General features: G+C 38.1%; 1 protein-coding gene across 4 annotated transcripts in view; it reads right to left on the bottom strand.

Moving 5' to 3' along the window:
* Vps13 (vacuolar protein sorting 13C) overlaps positions 1–26,123 on the bottom strand; it is a 1,645,987-nt gene that overhangs the window by 1,118,844 nt on the left and 501,020 nt on the right. For all 4 annotated transcript variants that reach the window (XM_090373229.1, XM_090373247.1, XM_090373239.1 and 1 more), the window contains exon 22: positions 8,415–8,553. In XM_090373229.1, the coding sequence (XP_090229355.1) occupies positions 8,415–8,553 (139 nt within the window). The remainder of the gene's footprint in view (positions 1–8,414; positions 8,554–26,123) is intronic.

Below are 26,123 nucleotides of genomic sequence, written 5' to 3'. Positions count from 1 at the left end.
CTGATGGTATTTTTCAGTCAGGCAGGCCTTAATCTCCTTGTGCTGTAATTGCTGAGCCTGCATCATCCCCAAGTATTTGTAGGCCTCTCCCTCTGCCATGGCTTTGATCTATTTACCAGTCTACAGGTGGTAGTTTCGGTTGACAAATTTTACCTGGTGTAATCTGTGGGCCTTGTATTTCTCTAGACCAAACTGAATTTTAATGTCATTGCTGAATTCTTTGGTGATCTGCAGTAGTTCCTGCAGGTGTTTCTCGGTTCCCACGTAGTGCTTGATATCATCTGTGTACATCAGGTGGGTGAGGGTGTACATGTTCTTCCTTCCATCTTTGAGGTTATGTCCATACCTGCTACTGTTGCATGGTGGATAGTGGGTTAATTGCTAGACAGAACCACAACGGGCTTGGGGCATCTCCCTGAAAGATTCCTATCATGATGAGGATTGGCATGGTTATGATGTTTTCACCCTTAATGGTGGTACTCCATGTTGCCATTTTCTCCTAGGAAGTTTGTCATTATCAGATTGACTTTGTAGATATTCAGCACCTCTATTATCCAGCTATGAAGCACGGAGTCAAAGGCCTTGCGGTAATTGAGGTACGCTGCATACATGCTGCGCCGCTTCTTGTTGGGTTGCTCCATAACTGCAGAATCTATGGTTAATTGCTCCGTTCATCCTTTGCTCAGCCACTTGCATTCTTTCTGCTGTTCAGCCATTATGTTCTGGCTCTCCAAGTGGAGAGTACCTTGTACATTGTTGGAAGGCAGATGATTGGCATATATTTCGCTAGGTTTCTTGTATCTTCATCTTTAGGCTTCAGATATGTGATTCGTTGAGTGAGAAACTTTGGCATTGTCTCTGGGTACCTTTATCATTTGGGTGAACTACTCTGCCAGTTGCTTGTGTGTGCAAGTGAGCTTTTTGTACCAGTAGTTGTGGACATTATCTATTCCTGGAGTTCGCCAGTTGTGATAGTTCTTGATTGTCTGTTTTACTTATTCCCAAATCTGACATTATCTCATTTTTTGTACGTCCTTGGTTTTCTTGCATTCTAGTTCTATCCAGGGGACTCGGCTGTAATGTCTTATTTCCCTACTCCAGATGTTTCCCCAGAACTCCTCAATCATCTTCTGCTCAGGTGGTCTGTTCTCTTCTTTTCCATCTTCTCCGAGACTCCTGTAGAAGCCTCTTTCGTCCTCATCGAAGATTAGGTTGTTTATTTTCCTCTGGGAGCTCTCTTTGTATCAGCGTAGTCTCTTGCAGAGTTCAAGGTGGTTCTGCTTCAATGTGTCCATGGACTCTGCTATTCTCTGATTTTTTATCTGATGTTTGCTGTGGACGCTGTCTCTCTTGAGGATGCTCTTCACTTTAATTAATTTCTTACTTCTATTGCTTCGTTGGTACTGGGTCAATTGGCATATCTTGACTCTTAATTATTCTATCTTCTGCTGTAGCCTTCTTTCCCAAGTTGGCGATTCCTTCTGTTTTCGTTTCTTCTGCTGATGGTCCCTCATTTCTCTTCCATTAATCCTCGTGGCCCATACTGCAGCACAATACACAGCAGTGTGGATGGCCTCCAGTGTTGCACCATTGCTGTTGAGGTAATGCTCCAAATAATCATATTATGTACCGATTGAGGTGGTCTGTGACTCTCCACAAGGTTCTATTCAGCCTCTGCTTTGGTATCACATGAGTCTTTGTGGGGTCAATTTCTTCAAATTCTGTTATGGGCTTCTTCCACTTGTCCTCTATTGTGGATATCATAACCTCGTCTCTCTCCACTTCAGCTGCTGTGGGTTGTATTTCTTAATTACCCTGTGTGTGAGAGAGAGAGAGAGAGAGAGACAGAAGTAGATGGGAATCACCAAGATATCCAGCTCAGGACTTTGGGTGTGCCAAGCCCATACTTACCAGATGTGAAATGAAGATGATTAATTAAGAAATAAACTTGCTTCTTGCCCAATGGTAGCCGAGCATTCTGGTCCCTTGCCACAACTTCTGCCCTTCTCTGCTCCCACCTCTGTCCAAACCAGATGCTTCTGTTGTCACTTCAGCCAAGGATAAAGCTGACCTGCTAGCATTCCCATTTTTCTTCCAAATCATGTATTAATGATCTTGGTAAAACACCTCCCACCATTCCCAACACACTCCATTCAATGCCTCCTGTGGTCTTACGTCAAAAGGATGTCAGAAGGATTTTGACGAATCTTGATGCTAAGAAAGCTCCAGGTCCCAATGGTATTTCTCCACTTGTTCTCAAAACCTGTGCTCCTGAACTTACTCCTATTCTTTGCCACCTTTTTTCACTTTCTTATTCCAAAGGTGTTTTTCCTTCTGCTTGGAAATTTTCTCATATCCAGCCAGTTCCTAAAAAGGGTGACAAATCCCTCCAATCCAATTATCGTCCCATTGCAATTACTTCTACTCTTTCTAAAGTAAGGGAGAAATCAATTAACCCACAACTCTTAAACTACCTAGAAACCTTCCGTCTGATCAACGTTCACACCAGTATGGATTCCGTCAGTGTCGATCCACTGGTGAGGTTCTGGCTTATGTTACCCATTTATGGACTAATTCAATAGAAAGGCAGAAATTTGAGATGTCAAGAGCAAGTAGTTGCTCTTGACATCTCAAAGGCTTTCGATTGTGTTTGGCATAAAGGTCTTCTAAACAAGCTTCCATCTTATGGTTTGCCAACTGCTTTTAGTAATTGGTTATCCAGTTTTCTCTCTGATCACTCACTGAGGGTGATGATAGATGGCTCTCTGTCTTCTAACTTCTCCACTAATGCCAGTGTCCCCCAAGGTTCAGTTCTTTCGCCCACTCTTTTCCTCTTGTATATTAATGACCTTCTTCCACTAACTGGAAATCCTATCCATAGTTTTGCCGATGGTAGCATTGCATTCCACTTTCCATTTTGAGAAACGTTGCCCTGTTCAATCAGCTTCAACTTCTCGAAAATCTGCTTCCAATTCCTTAAATGCCGATCTTCAGGCAATTCTCCAGTGGGGCAAAGACAACTTAGTTGATTTCAATCCTTCTAAAACTCAGTCTTGTCTTATATCTCGCAAAAAGGATTCTTCTGCTCCTATGCTTATCTTTAGTGATACTCCGATTTCTAGGCAAAATGATATATCTCTTTTGGAGATTACCCTGACTTCTAATCTCTCTCTTGGCACAAGCACATTACAAATATTGCTTCTTCTGCATCTAAAAAACTTGGTTTTCGCTTTCGCTCTCGGCCTTTTCTTCCAAGCAGCTGCTCACTCTGGATAAATCACAAACCAGGCCTGGCACGGAATATTGTTCCCACATCTGGGGTGGTGTCCCCAAAACCTCTCTCAGGCTTCTTGATTCCATTCAGAAGAGGGCAGTTACATTAATTAATGATTCATCTCTAACAGTCTCTCCACTCGCTGTCTCAGAGACATACTTTGCTGCATGTCTTTTGCTGCATGTCTCTTCTACAGATACTTCCATGGGCACTGTTCTTCTGAATTGGCTTCTATAATTCCCACTCTCTCTTTCAAACCAGTCCGAACACGTGCTGTCACCGGCCAACATCCATTTACTGTCCAACTTCAAACTCACAGAACCAACTTTTCATCTTTCTCATTTATTCATTCAACTGCTGTTTTCTGGAACAACCTTCCTTCATACGTATTTCCTGAAAATTACAGTCTACAGAAGTTCAAGTCCAATGTCAACAAATATCTTCTTTCGCCTTCTCAACCTCCAACTCAAGCAAGGCACTAAGTACTATAGGTTCTAATACCTCTCGTGTTTGGGGTTTAGATAAAAATAAATAAATAAAAATAAAAAAATAAAGATAAATATTTCATTTTTTGATCTGTGGAAATATTCAATTTATAGTTATATTTGACTTTTTCTTTTTTTTATCCACAGATTTTGGAGCCCATCATGAGTGTCAAAAAAGAGGGTATGATGATTCATATATTTAACATGGATTCACGTCCATCATCATCAACAGAGTAGAAAGGTCTCAATGTGGTACTTGTAGCAAAGCTTTGTCAAATGATTCTATGAAACCAAAGAAGTTGAAGCAACATTTACAGACTGTTCATCCTCAATATAAGAACAAGGACAAAAGCTGTTTTGAACGTCATGGGAATGCTCTCAAAAAGATGAAGCTGGATTCAACATTTGTGGTTCATTTCTTGGGGTATTCCAAGAAATGAACCACAAAGCTACTGAAGCTTCTTATGTCACAGCACTGTTGATAGCAAAGCAGAAAAAAACACATAAAATTGGAGAAACTTTGATCAAACCTTGTGCTCTCAAAATGGTGGAAATTGTGTTGTGAAATGGATTGGAGAAAAAAACTTTTAGCAGTTTCATTATCAAACAGTACTGTTCAAAGAAGAATCAGTGACATGGCCAGAGACATCAAGGATCAAGTCTGCGGCATTTGGCTTATTTTCAATTCAACTTGATGAATCGACTGATGCAGCATCGTTCTCAAAGTTGCTGGTGTTTGCAAGATATGTTCACTCAGGTTCATTTAAAGAGGAGTTTCTCTTTTGTTCTCCTCTTGAAACAACAACCAAGGCCTCAGATATTTTGGAAAAGGTTTCATCTCTCTTTGAATTAGAAAATCTTTTGAGGCATAATGACTGTGGGTGCTGTACAGATGGAGCACCAGCTATGTTGGGGACAAAATCTGGATTTCAAGTAAGTGTGAAAAAAGCGAGCTCCAAAAGTGAAAGGCATTCATTATATGATCCACTATTATTATTATCATTAGCCATATGGTGCAAGGAAGCCTGAGGCTTATGCTGCACCAGCTAAAAAAAATTCCCAAGTTACCTTGAGAGAGAGAGAGAGAGAGAGAGAGAGAGAGAAGTAAAGAAGTCACAAAGAAAGAGAAGAATAATGAATCCAGCTCGGACCCTGGGTGTGCCAGCCCATACTCATCAGATGTGAACCCCTGGGGATAATTGTCGGGCACTGGCCTCAAAAACACTTCCAACTCCACTAGGGAAGGTTTTGGATCAAACAATTCAAATTGTGAATTTTGTCAAAGGAGGAGCTCTCTCAACTCATGACTTTTCAAGCAGTTAGGTATTGACATGGATGCAGGCCACCATTTGCTTCTTTTCCACACAAAAACATTTGATGACTTTCAAGAGGAAATGTAACTCTGAGTATTTTGAGCTTAGTAATGAGCTCAAATTATTTTTTGAAGTCAGGGTAATATGAAATTTTTTGTCTGATTGGATGATGAGGAATGGATCATGCACCTTGCCTATTTGGTTGACATTTTTGAGCAGCTGAATGAAATAAAGGGTGTTTTTTTTTTTTTTTTTGGCTGATGCTACATAAGCTTGCTTTCTTGCATCATGTGACTTTGCTAATGCTGTTGAAGAGTACAAAAAAAACTTTTTAAACGCTTCAACATTTTTTGCACCACTTTCTAACTCACAAATAATTTCCAAATAACTTTCTTTTGTTAGTAGACATGTTTCCAAAGGAAGGGTTCATTTCTAATTGATTTTACTTTAAAATGACAGTAAAGTGATCTGCATACAAAGTTCTTAGTGTTCCCGAAATGCATACAAAATTCTTAGAAGTCTCGTTTCCAGAATTCTTAGAAGTCCCGAAATAAATTTATGGTTCGGTGAATACAAGACAATCTGTAAATAGGGTAATGCGATAAGCAGAACAGCAATGCACTATTGTAGAGCCCCCATCCCAGAAAGGACAAGGTCATAAACCGGCCGCTAATCCAATGTGGGTGGTCATAAAAGCTAAGTTGCCCTTTTTATTTTTTGTCTATTCCAAGAATTGGGTTTTTCCAACTACCCAAGCAATTAAGAGCATTTGCATAGTTACCAAAATTTGTATGGTATATCTGTGTAGTATGCTTATTATAACAGTGAGTGATTGTATGGGAATACTGTACATGTAAATTAAAATCATTACGGCTTTTTGCTCATTAGAACCGTGATCTCGTTATTTCCATTCTCGTTATAACCAAGTTCAACTGTACATAAATTGTCCAATAAGATTATTCTGTTTACAAGGGAACATGATTATCATTATTCATCCCTTGTAAACAGAAGCACTGAACTTCTCTGAAATTTCTTGGAAAATTTTGAAAAGCTTGAAAATCTTCTTCAGTATTAATTGAGCCTTATTGCCCTCAGTCAGGTAAACAAGATTAGGAACAGCAAATAAAAATTCAGTATGGCAGTACAACACAAATGTTAATCTTTTCATGATTTCTTTTTTCACAACAGCATGTGAGTACTCACGACAATAATATAAAACATGTCTCCAGAGCCATGCAGTGACACTATGACCTTTCCGAAACACCCAGCTGATTCAGCTTTGCTAAAAATGAGCCACAACCAGTTAATAAAAACAGTTTGTAGATTAGGCACAAACCATTTTTCTGGCAGAAAATCAAAACAGAGGGAAAGAACCTACGAATTAGTTCACCTTTATTTGAGTTAGCCCATCCATGATTCCAAAGAGTCATTAAGATGTCTAAGATTTGTTTGGCCTCATTCTTAGGATCATTAGCCAAATCCAACTCAAGATCACGAATAATAAAAGGAATTCCATGCCAAATGTTAAAAATCATTACACTGTAAATCAGAAAGAGGTCAATTGGCATTTTCCTTGTGAAAATCTCTAGCACATCAGTGGAGACAGTTTTACAAACTAGAGCCATTTTCAGGAGCATCATCCTGAGAATGGAAGACAGTTTTCTTACATGTTTTTTTTTTTAAATTAACACAGTCTATTGAAGCTGAGATACCATAAAAAGCAATATGAAGGAAAACACAGTCATAAAGAAGAATTAGTGCCCTACCTCTAATACCCTAAACCAGTGGTCTCTAACTCAAATTGCATGCGGGCCGAATGCATGATCTGAAAGCAGCTGATGGGCCGTACATTAGTTTGTCTCCATCTATATAGCCATAGGAACTGCGCAGCTGTGCATCCAGCTAACCAACTAGTGGCCGACTCACGGAAAATATATATCAGAAGTACCAACTCAATAGAAAAAATCGGAAACACCACAATACTGAAGCGCCACCAACTGTCGGCTGGCGAACTAAATTTACTGATTGTACCGACGTGGGAAGTTCTCCCACCTTACCCCAGTCACGTGGCCTGGCATACAAGCATACAGTGACAAAGACAAAGCCCCAACCTATTCATTCTATCTCTTTTTCCTTCAATAGCAGTCGCACACATAAGCTCAGTCCATATCTCTAAGTCTCTAAAATTATAAGCACTGTATTTACAACAAATACATAATTGAAATGTATTCGCAGGCTGTGTAAAATTGCTTCAGGGGCCAGATGCGGCCCGCGGGCCGCCAGTTTGAGACCACTGCCCTAAACCTTGCTAGTAATTCTTGCTATCATGTTAACAAATTTTGCAACTTTTTCAGATAGAAAATTGATATGGGTGTCAAATTTAAGACATCTGCCAATTAAGACTTGAATATATTTAATATTCTTAATGGACTATAAACTTTCACAACCAATTAGCACATGAGATTCTGAGATTCCTCGAACAGATAGGTGCCCCTGTAGCAATAATATTCTTGTTTTTGACCTGAATATTATTAATTTATGGAAGTCACACAAGCATTCAGATCTTTTATTATTTCATTAGATCTTTGTTCAATTTGCAGCCGTGAAGAGCCTTCAACTAATATTACATATGAAATCATATCAACATGACTATATTCCTTCCGTAACTAATCCTCTAATACCAATTTCCACATTAGTGGCCCAAAACCAGATACCTGCGAATCCTCGAATAACAGATCTAGTTAACGAATTCAAAATAGACTAAACCGTAAAAGATCTTTCCTTAAAACAATCCACTATGACGCTATAAAGCTGATGGGAGTATTTTGCAAGGCAAATTATCAAAAGCCCCTTCAAAAGCAACGAAAATTCCAAGAACATATTTTGGATTTGAATCTCTAATTAATTTAACAAAAGAATTTAAAGCATCCATTGTAAACATCAAAGCACACAAACTTGGATTCCCGGCGAGGCCTATTATCAGTAGAAAAAACCACTGGTGGGGAGGGTTGTAATTTAATTGTGATATAAGAAGTAAGCCTTCTACATCAACACTGCATACCAAAATTTGCTTTGTGAGGCTGATGGTCTCATAAGGACAGCATTAAAATGTTCACTGGTACAGAAAGTACCACAAAACACATCTGAAAATAATCTGCAATTCTTTAAGAAATGAAAGGCAGATTACACTCCATGCAGGTTTAAGTGCTTATTATTTCGCCAATTTCCAGTTCTTGATATACCAGCATGCCATGCTGCTAAAAGAATTAAAGAAAAAAAAAATCTGACAGCTGTAAAAAAGTAAATGAATAAATATAAAAATCCAAAATTTCTAATACTTACTAAAACTTTGTATTCATCAAGAGGAGGAGAGGGTTCCGCTTCTGGTAAGGGTATACTTAATGCTAGGTTCAATAACTGAAGTAAATTATTCTCTGTGAAACTCAAATTCAGTACTGGTAGTTCTCCACTGACTTTCATCCTGTATGAGGATAAAGAAAACATCCTTTAGGTTAAAATAAAATATTACTCATTAACTGTCATTAATATTAGCTATAATTATTTAATTTACTTTATTATAGAGAAAAAAAATAAAAGAACAATCAGTCAAACCAGGCATATAGGCTAATTAAAAAACATTTATCCACAAATGCCATCATTCAATAGGACTAAATCAAAAGTTCCCAATAAAACAATAATATTAACCCAAGGGGCTCACATCTGGTGAGTATGGGCTTGGCACACCCAGAGTCCTCAGTTGGATAACATCATTCTTCTCTTTCTTGGTGATTCCCTTCTACTTCTCTCTCTCTCTCTCTCTCTCTCTCTCTCTCTCTCTCTCTCTCTCTCTCTCTCTCTCTCTCTCTCTCTCGGTAATTCAGATTTTGGCTGGTGCAGTATAAGCCTCAGGCTTCCTTGCACCATATGTCTAATAATAATAATACCGCAAACATATGGCATATATACAAAGACACAATAAGTATGCAGTAAAGACAACTGTATGCCTTCCAAACATGCACCACCTAGTTCATTATCTGAGCAGGATCATCAACAATCTAACCATTGATATCAAGTGGACCAATCTGATGAATTTCAAAACAAAAGGGCAAAATAATAGTGGACAAACCTTTTCCCAATGTTCACTTTTTGCTCAACTATCCCAATCACACAGAAAGCAAGGTAGTTTTGTGTAATTAAGCCATTGGGCAAGTAGCAAACCAATAACTTCAAAATCTCAACACACACCAAAAAAAAAACATGATCCATGTACTGAATTTTTTTCAAAATAAGCTCAACAATTTAGTAGTTTTCTTTTAATTGTGCTGAATGAGCTATAAAAATGGATGCATACTTGTTTCCAATATGAAGGAGAACTCCTATGAGGCTTTGCTTCGATGAGTCAATAAATAGCCTCCACTCTGTTAGCTGGCATAAAATTTAGTAACTACAGGAATGTTGTTGCAATACATCATCGAGCCTTCTTCAGAAATATGGGAAAACAATTCTTTTCACAATATCTATACTATGAATATACTATTCCGGGGCAGCAAATTCTTAGACTTCAGTCTTGAGCAAATTCCCTCTAATTTTTTTACAGCTGCGCGGACCTGCCACTGCTCTGAGCAGAAAATTTTTAAATGACCTGATGTCTGCATGGCACTTTAAAAGTTTTCTATAATATACATAATAAGAATATTTACAATGAAAATTGAAAAACTTTATATTTTGTACAGGTAACCCTCGTATAACGCGGTAGTTAGGTTCCTATAAAATGTCATGTTGTACGTTATACAGGACTAAGAAAAAGTACAAAAAGGGAGGGGTTACATTCCAAAAATACACTATTTCGTTAACAAAATTAACAAAAATACACTATTTCATTAACAAAATGTTAACAAAACCAACAAAAATACACTGTTTTGTTAAAAAAACTAACAAAAATACACTGTTTTGTTAAAAAAACTAACAAAAATACACCATTCCAGATTTCGTGTTATCTTCTGCTATCTTTAAAAGAGCAGTAATCTGCTTTATTTTTGCTTTTGCTTCATACATCTTCGTGAATTTCATTGTATGGAACTAAGCATTTTTGAGGCTCCCTTTTGAACTTGGGGCTCCTTTCATTCAAGAATCTGTATTCAAAAAATAAAATTCTAATTGCTCGGCTAACTTTCCCGTATGCTTTTTAGTATAAATTTGGAACTTCAGAAATTTCATTTGCACCATCATCATCTGAATTTATTCGGTTTTATCTCGGATGCTATTTCCACCAAATCCACTTCACCAGCCACTTTTTCTACCAGTAATTCTTGAACATCTTCAATAATCAATTTTTTTTTTTTTTTTTTTTAGAGGATTGGTGACTAAGGCCATGTTGTTCTGCGTATATTGTCTATAAATTGCGTGTGTCCTGCGGCTGATTTTCTGTTTTTATAGGCGAAAAACCAAAGTTTCCGGGAGGGAAAAAACCATGGTACCTTCAACACCTGAGCCCAACTAACTCAGCCACGTTGTGAAAAGGACCGATAAATATTCCTCCCATCATCGACAGGATTCAAACTCAGGTCTTTTCCGCCCGATGTGGGGAAGAGGGCAATTCTATCAACTGTGCTACCCACGAGGGCTTCAGTAGTCACATCATCAAAACCTTTCCCTCCTACTGATGTAGTAAGTTCTGTTGTTTTTTTGTTATTTGGTTTTTAGGAGCATTAGCAACTAAGGCCATATTGCTCCGGGGATATGCGGTGGTCATTCCCTGACCTTTCCATATCCTCTGTATTTGGTGGTCACAGGCTCGAACCCCAATCTAATCAAGAAGCATGTGCTACACACTGCTGCTCCTGCCCACCTGGCTACGGAGGCGCCCGAAGCAAGTTCTATTATCGCACCGATTCCATTTTCTGCCGGCTCGACCTTATTTCCTGAATGAAGTCTCTGCCCATACATTTTTCCACACATATTTAACATTGACGGTTTTACTTCTTTGAGCGATAAAGCTATGATTCTGATACAGTCCACAATTGAGAACTGTTTCCATGCTCCCATTACTTCAATAGATTCAGAATCAATTTTTTCCAAAATCCATTGTAACAATTTAATGAGTTTTAAAGGTGAATATAATGCCCAGAACAAATTGCTGAATGAAAGAAGTTGTATTAACCTAGTACAACTGTGGTGGTAGAAACATAACTTCAACGTTTGGACAACTTATATCTTTTGAGTGGCCTGGCGTGCTATCCAATAGTAATAAAACTTTGAAATATAGATTTTTACACAAGTTCAACAAGCACAGAACATAACAAGGGAATTTCCCAACAAAATAAAATACAAGGGTTTCTCTTTTTTTCTCTTTTTTTTTTTTTTTTTTTTTTGACTACGAGTAGACAACGGGGATTCAAAAAGAGTGGAAATGTTGCAAAATTACATCCAACATAATAGCAGGGTCCCCCCCACCAAACAAAAGCTCAAAAATACCCTGTTATGCGAGGTTTGCAAAATTCTCTAACCGTGTTATATAAGTACCATGTTGTGCGAGGATTGCTATGATTTATCAATCGTGTTAGAGCGAAACCGTGTTGAAGAAGTACCATGTTATATGGGGATTGCCTGTATTTTATTTATTAATTAAATGCACAATAAAGAAAATTATTTCACATTTCAAGAACTTTTTCTTATCTGTTCTTATTAGAAATCCATTCACTATAAACACTATCTAGATTAATTTTGCAACCAGATGAAAAATACATCTTAATCATCATATTCAACTTCTAGTCTGTTTCTAGATTTACATTTGATGGAATTCATGATACTGAATCCACACTCGCATTCAGCACTAGAAGCCTGAAATGTTTCACAGATGAGAATTGACAGTTCTTCAAATTCTTTGTTTCTGAGCATGTAGTTCAACATAGCAGTAAAAAACTTAATTGAACTCTTAACCTTCTCAGAAAGGATGAATTTCAAATCACAATACTGATGCAATATTATTGCGACAATGCTTTTGTTTATTGTAATGGTAACTGAGTATTTTTTTTTATTAGTTGTTTAACATTCCCTTCTCCAAATTCAAATTAGGTTGCATTTGCCATAGTAATTGGATCAAAAGCTTGCCTTTCTCTTAAATCATCATCAGAAAATCTATTGTCTAAGTGATTACACACATTTAATGAATAGAATAATTGGCATAGTATCGACGTCAGAACCTATAGATGAAAGCAAATCTTTTACTTTGTCACTCCAATAAACAGTATAGCCAAGATACTGCAACTTTATCTTGTTAATTTTTGCTTTTGCATACTGCAGTGCTTCAATTGTATTCAAACAACTTTTCTGAAGGAATTTACAGAGAGATGACAGATCTTCTAAGACATCTTCAAGAACAATTAATGCTGCTAGATATTGTGTATTGGTCAAAATCTTCAGGCAGTAGTTACTGGTTGGATTGTTACATTCACTAACTTGCTCTTTACAGTACTGGATTGAAACTTGGTAATTTCTCATTAAAGCAGTTATGGCAAAATGTCTTGACAGCCATGTCACTTTGTTTAGAGGTCGAAATGACAAAACAACACCTTCTGTGACATTGGCTAATTCTTATAGTTTTCTTTTTTAACAGATGGCCTACTGAACATTGTATATACTGTTCGTAACAGCGTTTCTATATCCCACATGATTGACACTTTTTTCGATGTGTTGTCTAATCCCAGGTCTTCCCTGTGGACAATGCAATATTGTTCAGATAGATGCTTTATTTCTTGTTGAAAAACTGCTGCTATACCATTATTCTTTCCAAGCATAACATGTGCTCTGTCTGATGTAAACATCACCATCTTTTGAAAATCCTGATGTTCTTATTGCTTCAACAACAGTTATATTGTCACATGCAGTTAGTGTCAAAATACCTGCAAACACAGTCATAAAGGAAGGTTCATTTTTCTGGTCAAAACTTAAAATACAAAATTAACATTTTCTGTACAGAAATGTACTTTCATTAGCAATTAATGTATGACAAACAGATTTCCGCAATCCTCCTATTATTTGTTTCTGCAGTACAAAGTTGATACACTCAACAAATTCAAATTCAGTTCTTGCTATGGCAACTTTCCCTCCCTCCCAGCTAGGAGTGGGGAGGAGGAATGCATTGAAGCATTAATTTTAAATGCTGAGATAATATTATCAATCAGCACCTTGACCATATTGGAGTCAGACTTCTTTCGTGCATCTTGTTCCACACTTGCTTCACACTCTTTTGGAGTTTCAGTTAACATTTGCAAAATTCCACCTTTCTTTTGGTTGTGTAATTTGGTAACTGCATCTACATGAATTCTCTGGTGCTGTTTTAAATAATGTAACTTCCATTCTTCCCATATTTTTCCACTACCAAACTCGCCCCAACTTTTCTTTCCACACAAATTGTGCATACAACATCACCAGTATCTCGATATTTAAATATATTGCAAATTGTTATTTTCTGTTTTTGATGAGAAGATGGTAGTTCAGTTTCTACGAGCTGCAAACCATTCCTTCTTAAATCTTGCACAAGTTTTGTTCTTCAAAACATTTAACTCTCCTTCAGCCTTTCTTTCAAAAATCGTAAGAATACTAAAAATAATAATTATTATTATAATTATTATTTGGAAATACCAACCAAATTAATTATTAAGTGAAGAAACTTATAATTTTAGCAAAACAACTACTGTCATACAAATAATTTTATAGAAACAAATTTTTACCTTGTTCTAACAATTTTTAATAAAAATTAGAATTTTCGGCGAAGGTGCACCTTCCACAGCTTCTACATTATCATCCAGTTTTGCATGCATTCCTTGCCACTGTTGATGGTGCTTCCAGCAGGGATTTAAAAAGAAAATTTCAGCTGCATGGCAACAATTTAGCAGTGTGCAGCAGCAATTCAGTTACTGCGTGGCCATGCACCCATGCAGCTTGGAGGGAACATTGGTCTTGACCCTAAAAGTTCTGCAGACTCTTTGGGTAGATTTATGCAGGCCTCACACACACAATAAACATTACTGTCAGAATTTTGAATACTGACATTAATGTAGACTCTGTGAGGTTCATTCTGAGGAAATGACAGTAGGAAAAATTCAAACCTGACAGAAACAGTAATAGTGACAGTAAAATTGATCATATGAGATCTGCATTAAATCTCTCACAAAATTGTCAAGTTTACTTGTTATGCTGTTAATTAAGAAAAACAAAATCAAAAGAAGTGCATCCAGTTGATATAGGGTGCCTCCGTATTGGTTGTTTTTTTTTTTTTTTTTTTTTAAGGAGCATTAGCAACTAAGGCCATATTGCTCTGGGTCATGCGGTGGTCATTCCCTGACCTTTCCGCATCCTCGTATTTGGTGGTGACGGGCTCGAACCCCGGTTTAATCAAGAAGCGTGTGCTACGCACTGCTGCTCCTTGCCACCTGGCTAAAGAGGCGCCGGCGACTCCGCAGCCAGGTGGGAAGGAGGCAGTGCGTAGCAGACACTTCTTGATTATACCGGGGTTCAAGCCCATCACCACCAAATATGGAAATGTCAGGGAATGACCACAGCTTATTCCTGGAGCAATATGGCCTTAGTTGCTAATGCTCCTTAAAAAAAAAAAAAAAAAAAAGTTGATATTGAGTCAGTTTGGTGTAACATAAGCACCGTGAAAGCAAAAATAAGGAGTGTGTTATAGGCCTAATGACTCAAATGAATACAATAAACAATTGTGTAGAGAGTGTGAGTAGGCTGGTAAATCAGAATGTCTTATAATAGGGGATTTTAAATTCCCAGATATTGAGGTTTGGTCACTCGCACACTAGTAAGACTTGTGTCTACTAAGAATTGGATGATTGTTTTGGGTAAAATAATGGAGTCACTGGCTAAAGATGTACTACAAGATCATCTAGACACGACTGCAGCAATAATTCAGACACGGCATGGGTTTGTTAAGGGAAAGCCTTGTCTGACAAATTTGATTGGGTATTATGATGTGGTTACAAAGGAACTGGATAAAAAAAAATAATTTTGATATCATATACTTGGATTTCAGGAAAGCTTTTGACACTGTTGCACATGGAAGACTACTGTACAAATTGAAGCAGAATGGTATTAAGGATAAGTTGCTACAATGGATAAAAGGATGGTTGAGTGGGAGAAGACTGAGGGTGGTAATCAATGGGTGCTGCTCTTCGTGGACTAATGTTATTAGTGGAGTCCCACAGGGTTCCGTGTTGGGTCCACTGTTGTTTTGTATATTTATCAATGATATTGATGAAGGTATAGCAGGCTTAGCGTCGTAGTTTGCAGATGATACAAAGGTTGGCAGGGTTGTTAATGACAGTAATGGCAGTGTGCTACTGCAACAGGATCTAGATAATTTGGACAGATGGGCTAAGAAGTGGCAACTGAAGTTTAAACTTGACAAATGCAAAGTACTGCATATGGGTAGAAGTAACCCCAGAGAAACATGCCAACTGTGTGGTACTACACTTAAGTAGAAAATGAAAAAGACCTGGGAGTAATTATGCAGTCAGATATGAAGTTTTCTATGCAATGCAGACAGGCTGCCAGAGCAGATCATGGGGTTTTGTCAATGATATACAAGAATTTTTCTAGCAGGAAAAAGGAGGTGATTGTCCTTCTGTATAAGCCAATGGTCAGGCCATTCCTTGAGTACTGCATACAGGTCTGGAGGCCTCATTTTAGGAAGGATGCAGATTTGCTTGAGTGTGTACAGAGAAGGGCAACAAGGTTGGTGCGGGGAATAAAGGGATCCTCTTACCAAGAGAGGCTTAAGTTCTGCAAATAGCAGTGTCCGGAGACAAGGCACCTGCGAGGTGATCTGATTGACATGTATAAGGACTTCAATGGGTTGAGCAAGTTGAATTCTGATGGGATTCTGTCACTTGTTCAGATTACGAACCTAAGGGGGCATAAATTCAAATTAAGGAAAAAATAGATGTAGAATAGATGTGCAGAAATTTGCCTTTAGCCAGCGGGTGTTTAATTGCTGGAACAAACTTCCATCTGTCATTGTGGAAGTCGATAGGTTAAATAAATTTAAGGAGGAACTGGACAAACATTAGAGGGAATTGTTTTGTAAATTTTTTTTTTTTTTTTTTTGGCTGATACTGCATAAGCTCATACACTTGCTTTCTTGCATCACATGCCACTACTACTTCGTGCAAACAGCTGTGATCCAGAGTTATGAATTTCATTGTCACAATACTTTACATCATCCTCTATTCACAAATGTCAGATTCAGTATCTGATGGCAAATGTTCAAGTATAACTGACAGAGGTGGTACTGGTAGTTTAGGACAATAGGGTACTGGCCTTACAGCTGAAGAAATGTTTGGATGCACAATGCTCTGCTTGTTCTTCACATTATTACCTGCTGCATTTACAGAAAAAAAGTAGAAGCCATTAATATGTTCCTGATCATCATTCCAAACCAATGTAATGGCAAAATTCATGGCTTTCTTTTTCTATTACAATCAGAAGCCCTCCACACATAGGCATGACATATTTTATGGGAGTTGGTAGGGGGCAACTTTTATCTTGGTCACTTAATTTAATTCCAAAATATATAGCATGTAAATTTTTCACAAATAATGTAATATCCTGCCTTTGTTTTGCCAATGTAGTTACTACAAATGTAACAAAATATATTGACTGTTCGCACAACCATGTTCAAAGACAGAATATGATAATATATATTGTTAGTAGAAGAAACTTGGCAAGGCTGCACCAGAAAAAACTGAATGTGGAAGCTATGTTTTGCAGGGTTATACTGCTACATGACTTCCAAATCTTGATATATAAATATGAATAAGGATAACTAAGAGTAAGAACATGTGCATGTATACTTACATGCACACCTCTTAGGTGCATTGTAAATAAACTTCATGAATTTGAAGTATTGATTAAGTCATCAAATGCAGACATTGTAGAGATAGCAGAGACATGGTGTCACTGATGCTGAATTTGAATATGGCGAGTACAATGTATACAGGAAGGACAGGAGGAGTGAAGGTATTATGCAGTTAAGAAGCAAATTAAACTGGTCAGGCAAGACTTCCCCTTAACAAAACTATGCTGTGTCCGAGCTATAACTGAAGTCTTATCTAGATGATCCTCAGTGCTTATTTAACCAGTGCCTCCATTAATTTTCCTGGAACAGAAGTTAAACTCATAGGTCTATAATTACTTGTGTCAGCCTTTAATCCTCCTTTGTGAATTGGGATCACATTTACACATCTCCAGTCTATGGGTACCTCCCCTTAAACATAATTAGGAAGTTCTCATAATTATGGCTAAGGGTTTGCTTACTTCCTTTGCTGCCTCCTTTAATATAATTACTTGTGGTCCCATCCACCCCCAGATGCCTCTGCTGTGTTTATCTTCAACAATTTCTCCTCCACTTTACTCTCAGTTATTAAAAGATTATTTAGCTTACTGCCAGAGTAGAATACACCTCTGGCATTCCCCTCGCTGAATAACTACTCATGCGTGAATGTCGATGCAAAATATTCATTTAGTTTATTACCTACCTGAGCACGATCATCAACAGTTGAACAATCGATATCAAGTGGTCCAATCTGATTCATCCCTTTCCTTCTAGAGTTTACATAAATAAAGAACTCCTTGCTGTTTTTCTTTGCATCCCTTGCCAAAGATTTCTCATAATAATCTGCCTTCGCCTGCCTAACCTCCTTTGTAACTTGGTTATAAATCAACTTATATCTATCATAGGCTTCTGTGTCACATGTTAATTTATATGTACCCCAAGCATTTTTCTTCTCTGCCATATGTCTCATTAGTTCATCTGACATCCATTTTGGCCTAAACCTTGAACAATATTTCTTAGTTGGTATGTAAAGCCTAGTAGATAAGTTCTTTGAATGCTTCCCATTTTGAATTTGGTGTTGGTAACATCATCAGAATTCAGTGTGCTCAACCCATTCAAGGCCTTATACACCTCAATCAGATGTCCGTGCAGGTGCCTAGTCTCCAGCCACTGCAATATGCAGAACTTAAGCCTCTCTTGGTAAGAGGATCCCTTCATTCCCCTCACTAATCTTGTTGCCCTTCTCTGCACGCTCAAGCAAATCTACATCCTTCCTAAAATGAGGCATCCAGACCTGTAAGCAGTACTCAAGGCATAGCCTGAACATTGCCTTATACAGAGGGACAATCACCTCCTTTTCCTTACTAGCAAAATTCCTATGTATCATTGACAAAACCCCATGACCTGCGCTGGCAGCCTGTCTGCACTGCTCAGAAAAATTCATATCTGACTGCACAATTATTCCCAGGTCTTTTTCATTTTCTACCACCCTAAGTGTAGTACCACACAGTTGGTATGTTTCTCTGGGGTTACTTCTACCTATGCAGTACTTTGCATTTGTCAAGGTTAAACTTCAGTTGCCACTTCTTAGCCCATCTGCCCAAATTATCTAGATCCTGTTGCAGTAGCACACTGCCATTACTGTCATTAACAACCCTGCCAACCTTTGTATCATCTGCAAACTACAACACTAAGTCTGATATACCTTCATCAATATCATTGATAAATATACAAAACAACAGTGGACCCAACACGGAACCCTGTGGGACTCCACTACTAACATTAGTCCACGAAGAGCAGCACCCATTGATTACCACCCTCTGTCTTCTCCCGCTCAACCTTCCTTTTTATCCATTGTAGCAGCTTACCCTTAATACCGTTCTGCTCCAATTAGTGCAATAGTCTTCCATGCGCAACTGTGTCAAAAGCTTTCATGAAATCCAAATATATGATATCAAAATTATTTTTTTGCATCCAGTTCCTTTGTAACCACATCATAACATCCTATCAAATTTGTCAGACAAGACTTTCCCTTAACAAACACATGCTGTGTCTGAATTATTGCTGCAATCTTGTCTGGATGATCCTGCAATGCAACTTTAACCAGTGACTCCATTATTTTACCCGGAATAGAAGTTAAACTATCTGGTCTGTAATTACTCATGTCACCGTTTGATCCCCCTTTGTGAATTGGGGATACATTTGCACATCTCCAGTCCGTGGGAACCACCCCTGGGCCAAAAGATGCTCTCATAATTATGGCTAAGGGTTTGCTTAGTTGCTTTGCCGCCTCCTTTAATATAACTGGATAGATCCCAACCACCCAGTGCCTTTCTTATGTTTAACTTTAACAATTTCTCCTCAACTTGGCTCTCAGTTATTACAAAATCATTAAACCCCCTGCTACAATTTGATAACCTTCTGCCATTTTCAAACCTTAATAACTCCTAATATGTGAATGTAGATGCAAAATACTCATTCAGTATGTTTGCTATCTGAGCAGGATCATCAACAGTCGAACCATCGATATCAAGTGGACCAATCTGATTCATCCCCTTCCTTTTAGCGTTTACATAAATAAAGAAATCCTTGCTGTTTTTCTTAGCATCTTTTGCCAAAGATTTCTTGTAATCTGCCTTCGCCTGCATAACCTCCTTTGTGACCTGATTACAGACTAGCTTATATCTGCCATAGGCTTCTGAGTCGCTTGATAATTTATATGCATCCGATGCATTTTTCTTCTCTGTCGCAAGTCTCATTAGTTCGTTTGGTAACCATTTAGGCCTAAACCTTGAACAATATTTCTTAATAGGTATGAAACTTTTAGTAGCTTCCACAATTAATTCCTTGAATGCTTCCCACTTAGAATTTGCTGTTGGTAACATCGTCAGTTGATCCCACTGTACAGAATTTAAAAATACCTGAGACCACTGTACTCACCTTTACCGAAGCAAAAACCCTTTTCTTTACCACTGATGGTAATTATATCTTTAAGTAAATCCCACATCAATACACTGTGATCACTGCCACCTAGTGGTTCCTTTATCTGCCAAGTCTTAATACACGAATGATCACTGCTGATAACCAGATCAAGAGTATTACCCTCTCTGGTTGCCTCTCGAACATTTTGTATTTTGCATCTACATTCACACATGACAAATTCTTTAGGAAAGGGGATGACAAAACTCCAGTGGGGAGTTAAATAACTTTGTGATAACTGAAAAGAAAGTGGAGTAGAAATTGTTGAAGATGGACATAAAAATGGCACCTGGGTTGGATGAAATTTATCCAATTATATCAAGGCAGCAAAGGAGGTGAGCAAACCCTTAGCCATAATTATGAGAGCACACTTGGATTTAGGGGAAGTCGTTATGGACTGGAGATGTACGAATGTATCACTAATTCATAAAGGACTTCAAAAGGCAACATTAGTGATTACAGGCCTGTTAGCTTAACGTCTGTTGTAGAGAAAATAATGGAATCACTGGTTAAAGAAGTAATGCAGGACCATTTGGACAGGCATGCAGTAATACTGCAATCACAGCATGGATTTCTTTAGCTAATCTGATAGGTTACTGTGATGCAGTGACCAAGGAAAAAGTAATTTTCCCTGTATGCAAAAAGTAATTTTGCATGATATACTTGGATTTCAGTAAAACTTTTGATATTGTTGCACAATAAAATACTGCTGTACAAACTGGAGAAATGTGAAATTAACTGCTATGGATAAAGGGACTGTTAAGTGAAAGAAGACAGAGTTGTTATCAATGGGTGCTGCTTTTTAGGGACTAATGTTATTAGTGGAGTACCCTAGGATTTTGTGTTAGGCTCATTGTTGTATTCTGTATTTATCAATGATATATCAGGCTAAATGACCAAATTTTCAGGTGATACAAAGGTTGGCAGTGTGGTTTAATGATGGTATGCTACTGCAACAGGATCTAGAAAAGTAAGGCATAAGTTTGATTGAGAAATGGCAACTGAAGTTCAACATTGACATGCAAAGTAATGTACCAATTGTGTGGTAGTACACTCAGAGTACTTGTAAATGGGGGTAATTGTGCAGTCAGATATGAAATTCTCTCAGCAATGCAGACATACTGCCAGAAGAGCTCATGGGGTTTTGTCAATGGTATATAGAAACTTTGCTAACAGGGATAACGTGGAACAAGTAAATACATGGGCTGTGTTAGGATAACTAAGAGTAGAAACAGGTGCATGTACACAAATGCTAGGAGTATAGTAAATAAATTGGATGAGTTTGAAATGCTAGTCAAGACATCAAAGGCAGGTATTGTTGGGATATCAGAGACATGGTGTCACACAGACATAAGCAGTGCAGAACTGGAATTTGGGGAGTACAATGTGTACAGAAAGGATAGACAGGAAGGGAGGAAGAGTTATACTGTTAGATAAGAAACACATAAAATCTAAGGAAGTGCCTCCAATTGATGTTGGTGGACAATGCAATGTTGAGTCTGTTTGGTGTGACATAAGCACTGGGAAAGGAAAAATGAGAGTAGCTGTGTTATAGGCCAAATGAAATTGATGAGTATAATGAGCAATTGTGCAGAGAAATAGAGTGGGCTAGTAAATCAGAGAGTCTTATAATGGGGGATTTTAATTTCCCAGAGGATTGACTGGAATTTGTGGATTGGTCACTCACACACTAGCAAGGCTTTTGTGCATTTATTGGATGATTGTTTTCTACAGCAGAATGTTTGGGAGGCAACCAGAGGGAGGAATAATAATCTTGATCTGATTATCAGTAGTGATTCTTCATGCATTAAGAATCTGCAGATAAAGGAACAACTAGGTGGCAGTGATCACAGTGTGCTGAAGTGGGATTTAATCAAAGAGGTAACTACCATCAAGGGTAAAGGGAAGGGTTTTTGCTTTCGTAAAGGTGACTACGGTGGTCTGAGACAGTATTTAAATTCTATACCGTGGGACCAACTGATAATGTTACCAACAGTAAATTCAAAATGGGAAGCATGCAAAGAATTAATCTTGGAAGCTATTAGGCTTTTCATACCAGCAAAGAAATATTGTTCAAGATTTAGGCCTAAATGGATGTCAGATGAACTAATTAGACATATGACAGAGAAGAAAAATGCATGGGATACATATAAATTAACATGTGACATAGAGGCCTATGAGAGATACAAGCTGGTCTGTAACCAAGTTACAAACGAGGTTAGGCAGGCAAAGGCAGATTATAAGAAATCTTGCAAAGTATGCAAAGAAACACAGCAAAGAGTTCTTTACTTATGTAAACTCTAGATGGAAGGGGATGAATCAGATTGATCCGCTTCATATCAATGGTTCAACTGTTGATGATTCTGCTCAGGTAGCTAACAAACTAAATGAATAATTTGCATCTACATTCACACATGAGTTATTCAGGGAGGGGAATGCCAGAGGTGTATTCAACTCTGGCAGTAAGCTAGGTAATCTTGTAATAACTGAGAGTAAAGTGGAAGAGAAATTGTTGAAGATAAATATAAGAAAGGCACCTGGGGTGGATGGAATCTATCCAGTTATATTAAAGGAAGTGGCAAAGGAATTAAGCAAACCCTAAACCATAATTATGAGAGCTTCCCTGGACTCAAGAGAGGTACCATGGACTGGAGATGTGCAAATGTGACCCCAATTCACAAAAGAGGATCAAAGTGAGACACAGGTAATTACAGACCTGTTAGTTTAACTTCTGTTCCAAGGAAATTAATGGAGGCACTGGTTAAAGAAGCATTGCAGGATCATCTAGACAAGACTTCAGTTATAACTCGGACACAGAATGGGTTTGTTAAGGGGAAGTCTTGTCTGACTAATTTGATTGGATATTATGATGTAGTCACAAAGGAACTGGATGCAAAGAATAACTTTTATATCATATATTTGGAGTTTAGAAAGGCCTTTGATACTGTTGCACATGGAAGACTGCTGCACAAAATGGAGCAGTGTGGCACTGGAGGCAAATTGCTGCTATGGATAAAGGGATGGTTGATTGGGAGAGACAGGGTGTGGTAGTCAATGGGCACTGCTCTTCGTGGAATAATGTTATTAGTGGAGTCCCTCGGGGTTCAGTATTGGGTCTATTATTGTTTTCTGTATTTATAAATGATATTCATTATGGTATATCAAGCTTAATGTCCAAGTTTGCAGATGATACAAAGTTTGGCAGGGTTGTTAATGACAGTACACTGCTGCAACACAATCTAGAAAAGTTGAGCATATGGGCTGAGAGGTGGCAAATGAAGCTTAACATTTACAAATGAAAAGTACTACATATGGGAAGCAGTAATCCCAGAGTAACGTATAAACCCTGTGCGAATAGCGGGAATAATTGTGCAGGCAGATATGAAATTTTCTGAGCAGTGCAGATGGTCTGCAAGATTAGGTCATGGTGTCTTGTCAATGATATACAGGAATTTTTCTAGCAGGGATAAGGAGGTGATTATTCCCTTGTATAAGGCAATGGTCAGGCCACACCTTGAGTACTGTATACAGGTCTGGAGGCCTCATTTCAAGAAGGATGTAGAGCTGCTTGAACGAGTACAGAGAAGGGCAACAAGATTAGTGAATGGAACAAAGGGTTGCTTTTACGAAGAAAGGTTTTGCAAATTACAGTGTATGGAGTCTGAGCACCTGCAAGGTGATCTGATTGAGGTGAATAAAGCCTTGAATGGTTTGAGCATGCTCAATGTGATGGGATTCTTCCTCTTGCTCAGAATAATCACCTGAGAGGGCATAAATTCAAATTGAGGAAAGACTGTTGTGGGATAGATGTGCAGAAGTTTGCCATTAGCCAACGGGTGGTTGATTGCTGTAAAAAATTTCCATCTGCTGTTGTAGAATTTGATAGCTTAAACAGATTCAAGGCAGAACTTGACAAACATTTGGAGCGTGGGGATGAAGTGTTTTTTTTTTTTTTTTGGCTGATGCTATATAAACTTGCTTTCTTGCATCATGTGCCCTTGCTAATGCTAAAAAAAAGGATATCCCTGGAGCTCCTTTTTTTTTTTTTCACCCTTTGTTCAAGGCCATGGTTAGGCCTTGGGAACAGAAGGGAAACAGAAATCCAAAGAAGAAAAAATTAGTCAAGAAACACTTGTCATGATGAACCAAAGATGACAAATGAAGAGCAAGAAAAACACTGACAGGGAGAAAATTGAGTATACTGAGTTATGCAAAGCCATTAGAAAGAGACTCAGAGAGGACATAAGATTTAACACAAGAAAAGTAGAACAAGCATTAAGGGAAAACAAAGGATTTAAATCAGCAGCCATGAGCAGTAATACAGAAAGACAAATGATACTGAAACTGAAGAACAGCGATGGTGTACTTATAAACAGCAGAGAAGGCATAATTCAAATAGCAGAAGACTACTATAGAGAATTATACAAGGAGCGAGGGAATGATACCAGCAGTGGGGAACATGGATTGCAAAGTAGCAACACATACGACATACCCGATATTCTTCCTGATGAGGTAGAACATGCATTGAAGAAAATGAAGAATCGGTAAGCCCCGGGGGAAGATGAAGTTACTGTAGAGTTGTTAAAATTGGGAGGAAGAGACATAACACAAAAACTGGCAAGGCTCTTCACAAAGTGCATTAGAAAAGGTGTGATGCCTAAGCAGTGGAATAATGCAATCATAGTTTTGCTGCTTAAGAAAGGAGATAAATCAGAAATTGGAAATTATAGACCAATTAGCTTGTTATCCCATATCTACAAGTTGTTCACAAGGGTCATTACTAACAGATTAGAAAGAATACTTGATGAGAATCAACCGAAAGAGCAAGCTGGCTTTAGGACAGGATTCTCAACTATGGATCACCTTCACGTAATATCACAGCTAATGGAGAAAGCAAATGAATATAAAACACCATTATGCCTGGCATTTGTGGATTAAGAAAAGGCATTTGACTCCATACAACATAAGGCAATGTTTCGGGCACTGGAAAGACAAGGCATAGATACTCCATATATTATGATTTTGAAGAAAATATATGAGAGTGCTACATCCTTTATTAGACTAGACAAAGACAGTAGCAAATTTAAAATCGAGAAAGGAGTTCGACAAGGAGACACAATATCTCTGAAGCTGTTTACTGCTGCCCTTGAGGAAGCTTTCAGAAGATTAGACTGGTCGCAGAAAGGAGTCAATGTGAACGGAGAGTACCTAAACCATTTACGATTTGCAGATGACATTGTGGTCATAAGCCACGATGCCAAATAATTAGAGGAAAATCTTAATCAGTTATGCACAGTTAGTAAGGATTTTGGACTAAAGATGAATATGGCTAAAACAAAAGTAATGATGAACAAGTATGCCACGGAAAGGGAAATAATGATTGAAGGAGCAGTAATTGAAAAGATGGAGTCATATACTTATCTGGGACAAGTTATTAGCTGTAATAATGATAAATGGCTGGAAGTCAAGAGAAGAATAAATTTTGGATGGATAGCATTCAGGAAATATAGTCACATACTGAAGAGCAATATCCCAGTTTGTCTGAAATGTAAAATAATGAATCAATGTATACTCCCCACCATGACTTATGAAAGTGAAACTTGGGCACTCACCAAAAGAATGGAAGAGAAGCTAAGAACTACACAGCGAAGAATGGAACGAATTATATTGGGAATCAGACTGTTAGATAAGAAGAGAAACACATGGATTAGGCAGCAAACTCAAGTAAAGGATATTCTTATCAAAACTAAAGAACTAAAATGGTCTTGGGCAGGACACATAGCTCGAAGACATGATGACAGATGGACTAAGAAAATAACAGAATGGTACCCAAGAGGAGCTAGAAGAAAACCTGGAAGACAAAGGCGGAGATGGATAGATGAAATTCATGAGTTTTTGAGTAGTAAATGGATGACTACCTCTCCAGCAACTTTCCAGTTCCTTCAAAACAGAAGGAACTGGAAAGTTGCTGGAGAGGCCTTCATCCTGCAGTGGATTGAAAATGGCTGATGATGATGATGATGGTGGTTAGGCCACATCACTCCAGATCTGTAGCTGGAGGCCTCAGTTGAGGAAGGATGTAGAATTGCTGGAACAGGTGTAGTGAAAGGCAACCAGATTGGTCGGGTGAACTAAATGAGGCGCTTACCTAGAAAGGCTTCAGTTTTGCAAATTGCATTTTCTGGAAACTAGGCACCTTTAAGGTGATCTGAATGAGGTGTTTA

Source organism: Mastigoproctus giganteus, chromosome 1 (genome assembly GCF_048544385.1).
Source record: "Mastigoproctus giganteus isolate SK-2022 chromosome 1, ASM4854438v1, whole genome shotgun sequence".
In the NCBI taxonomy this organism is placed as follows: Eukaryota; Metazoa; Arthropoda; class Arachnida; order Uropygi; family Thelyphonidae; genus Mastigoproctus; species Mastigoproctus giganteus.
This window is presented reverse-complemented; position numbering and strand designations above follow the sequence as displayed.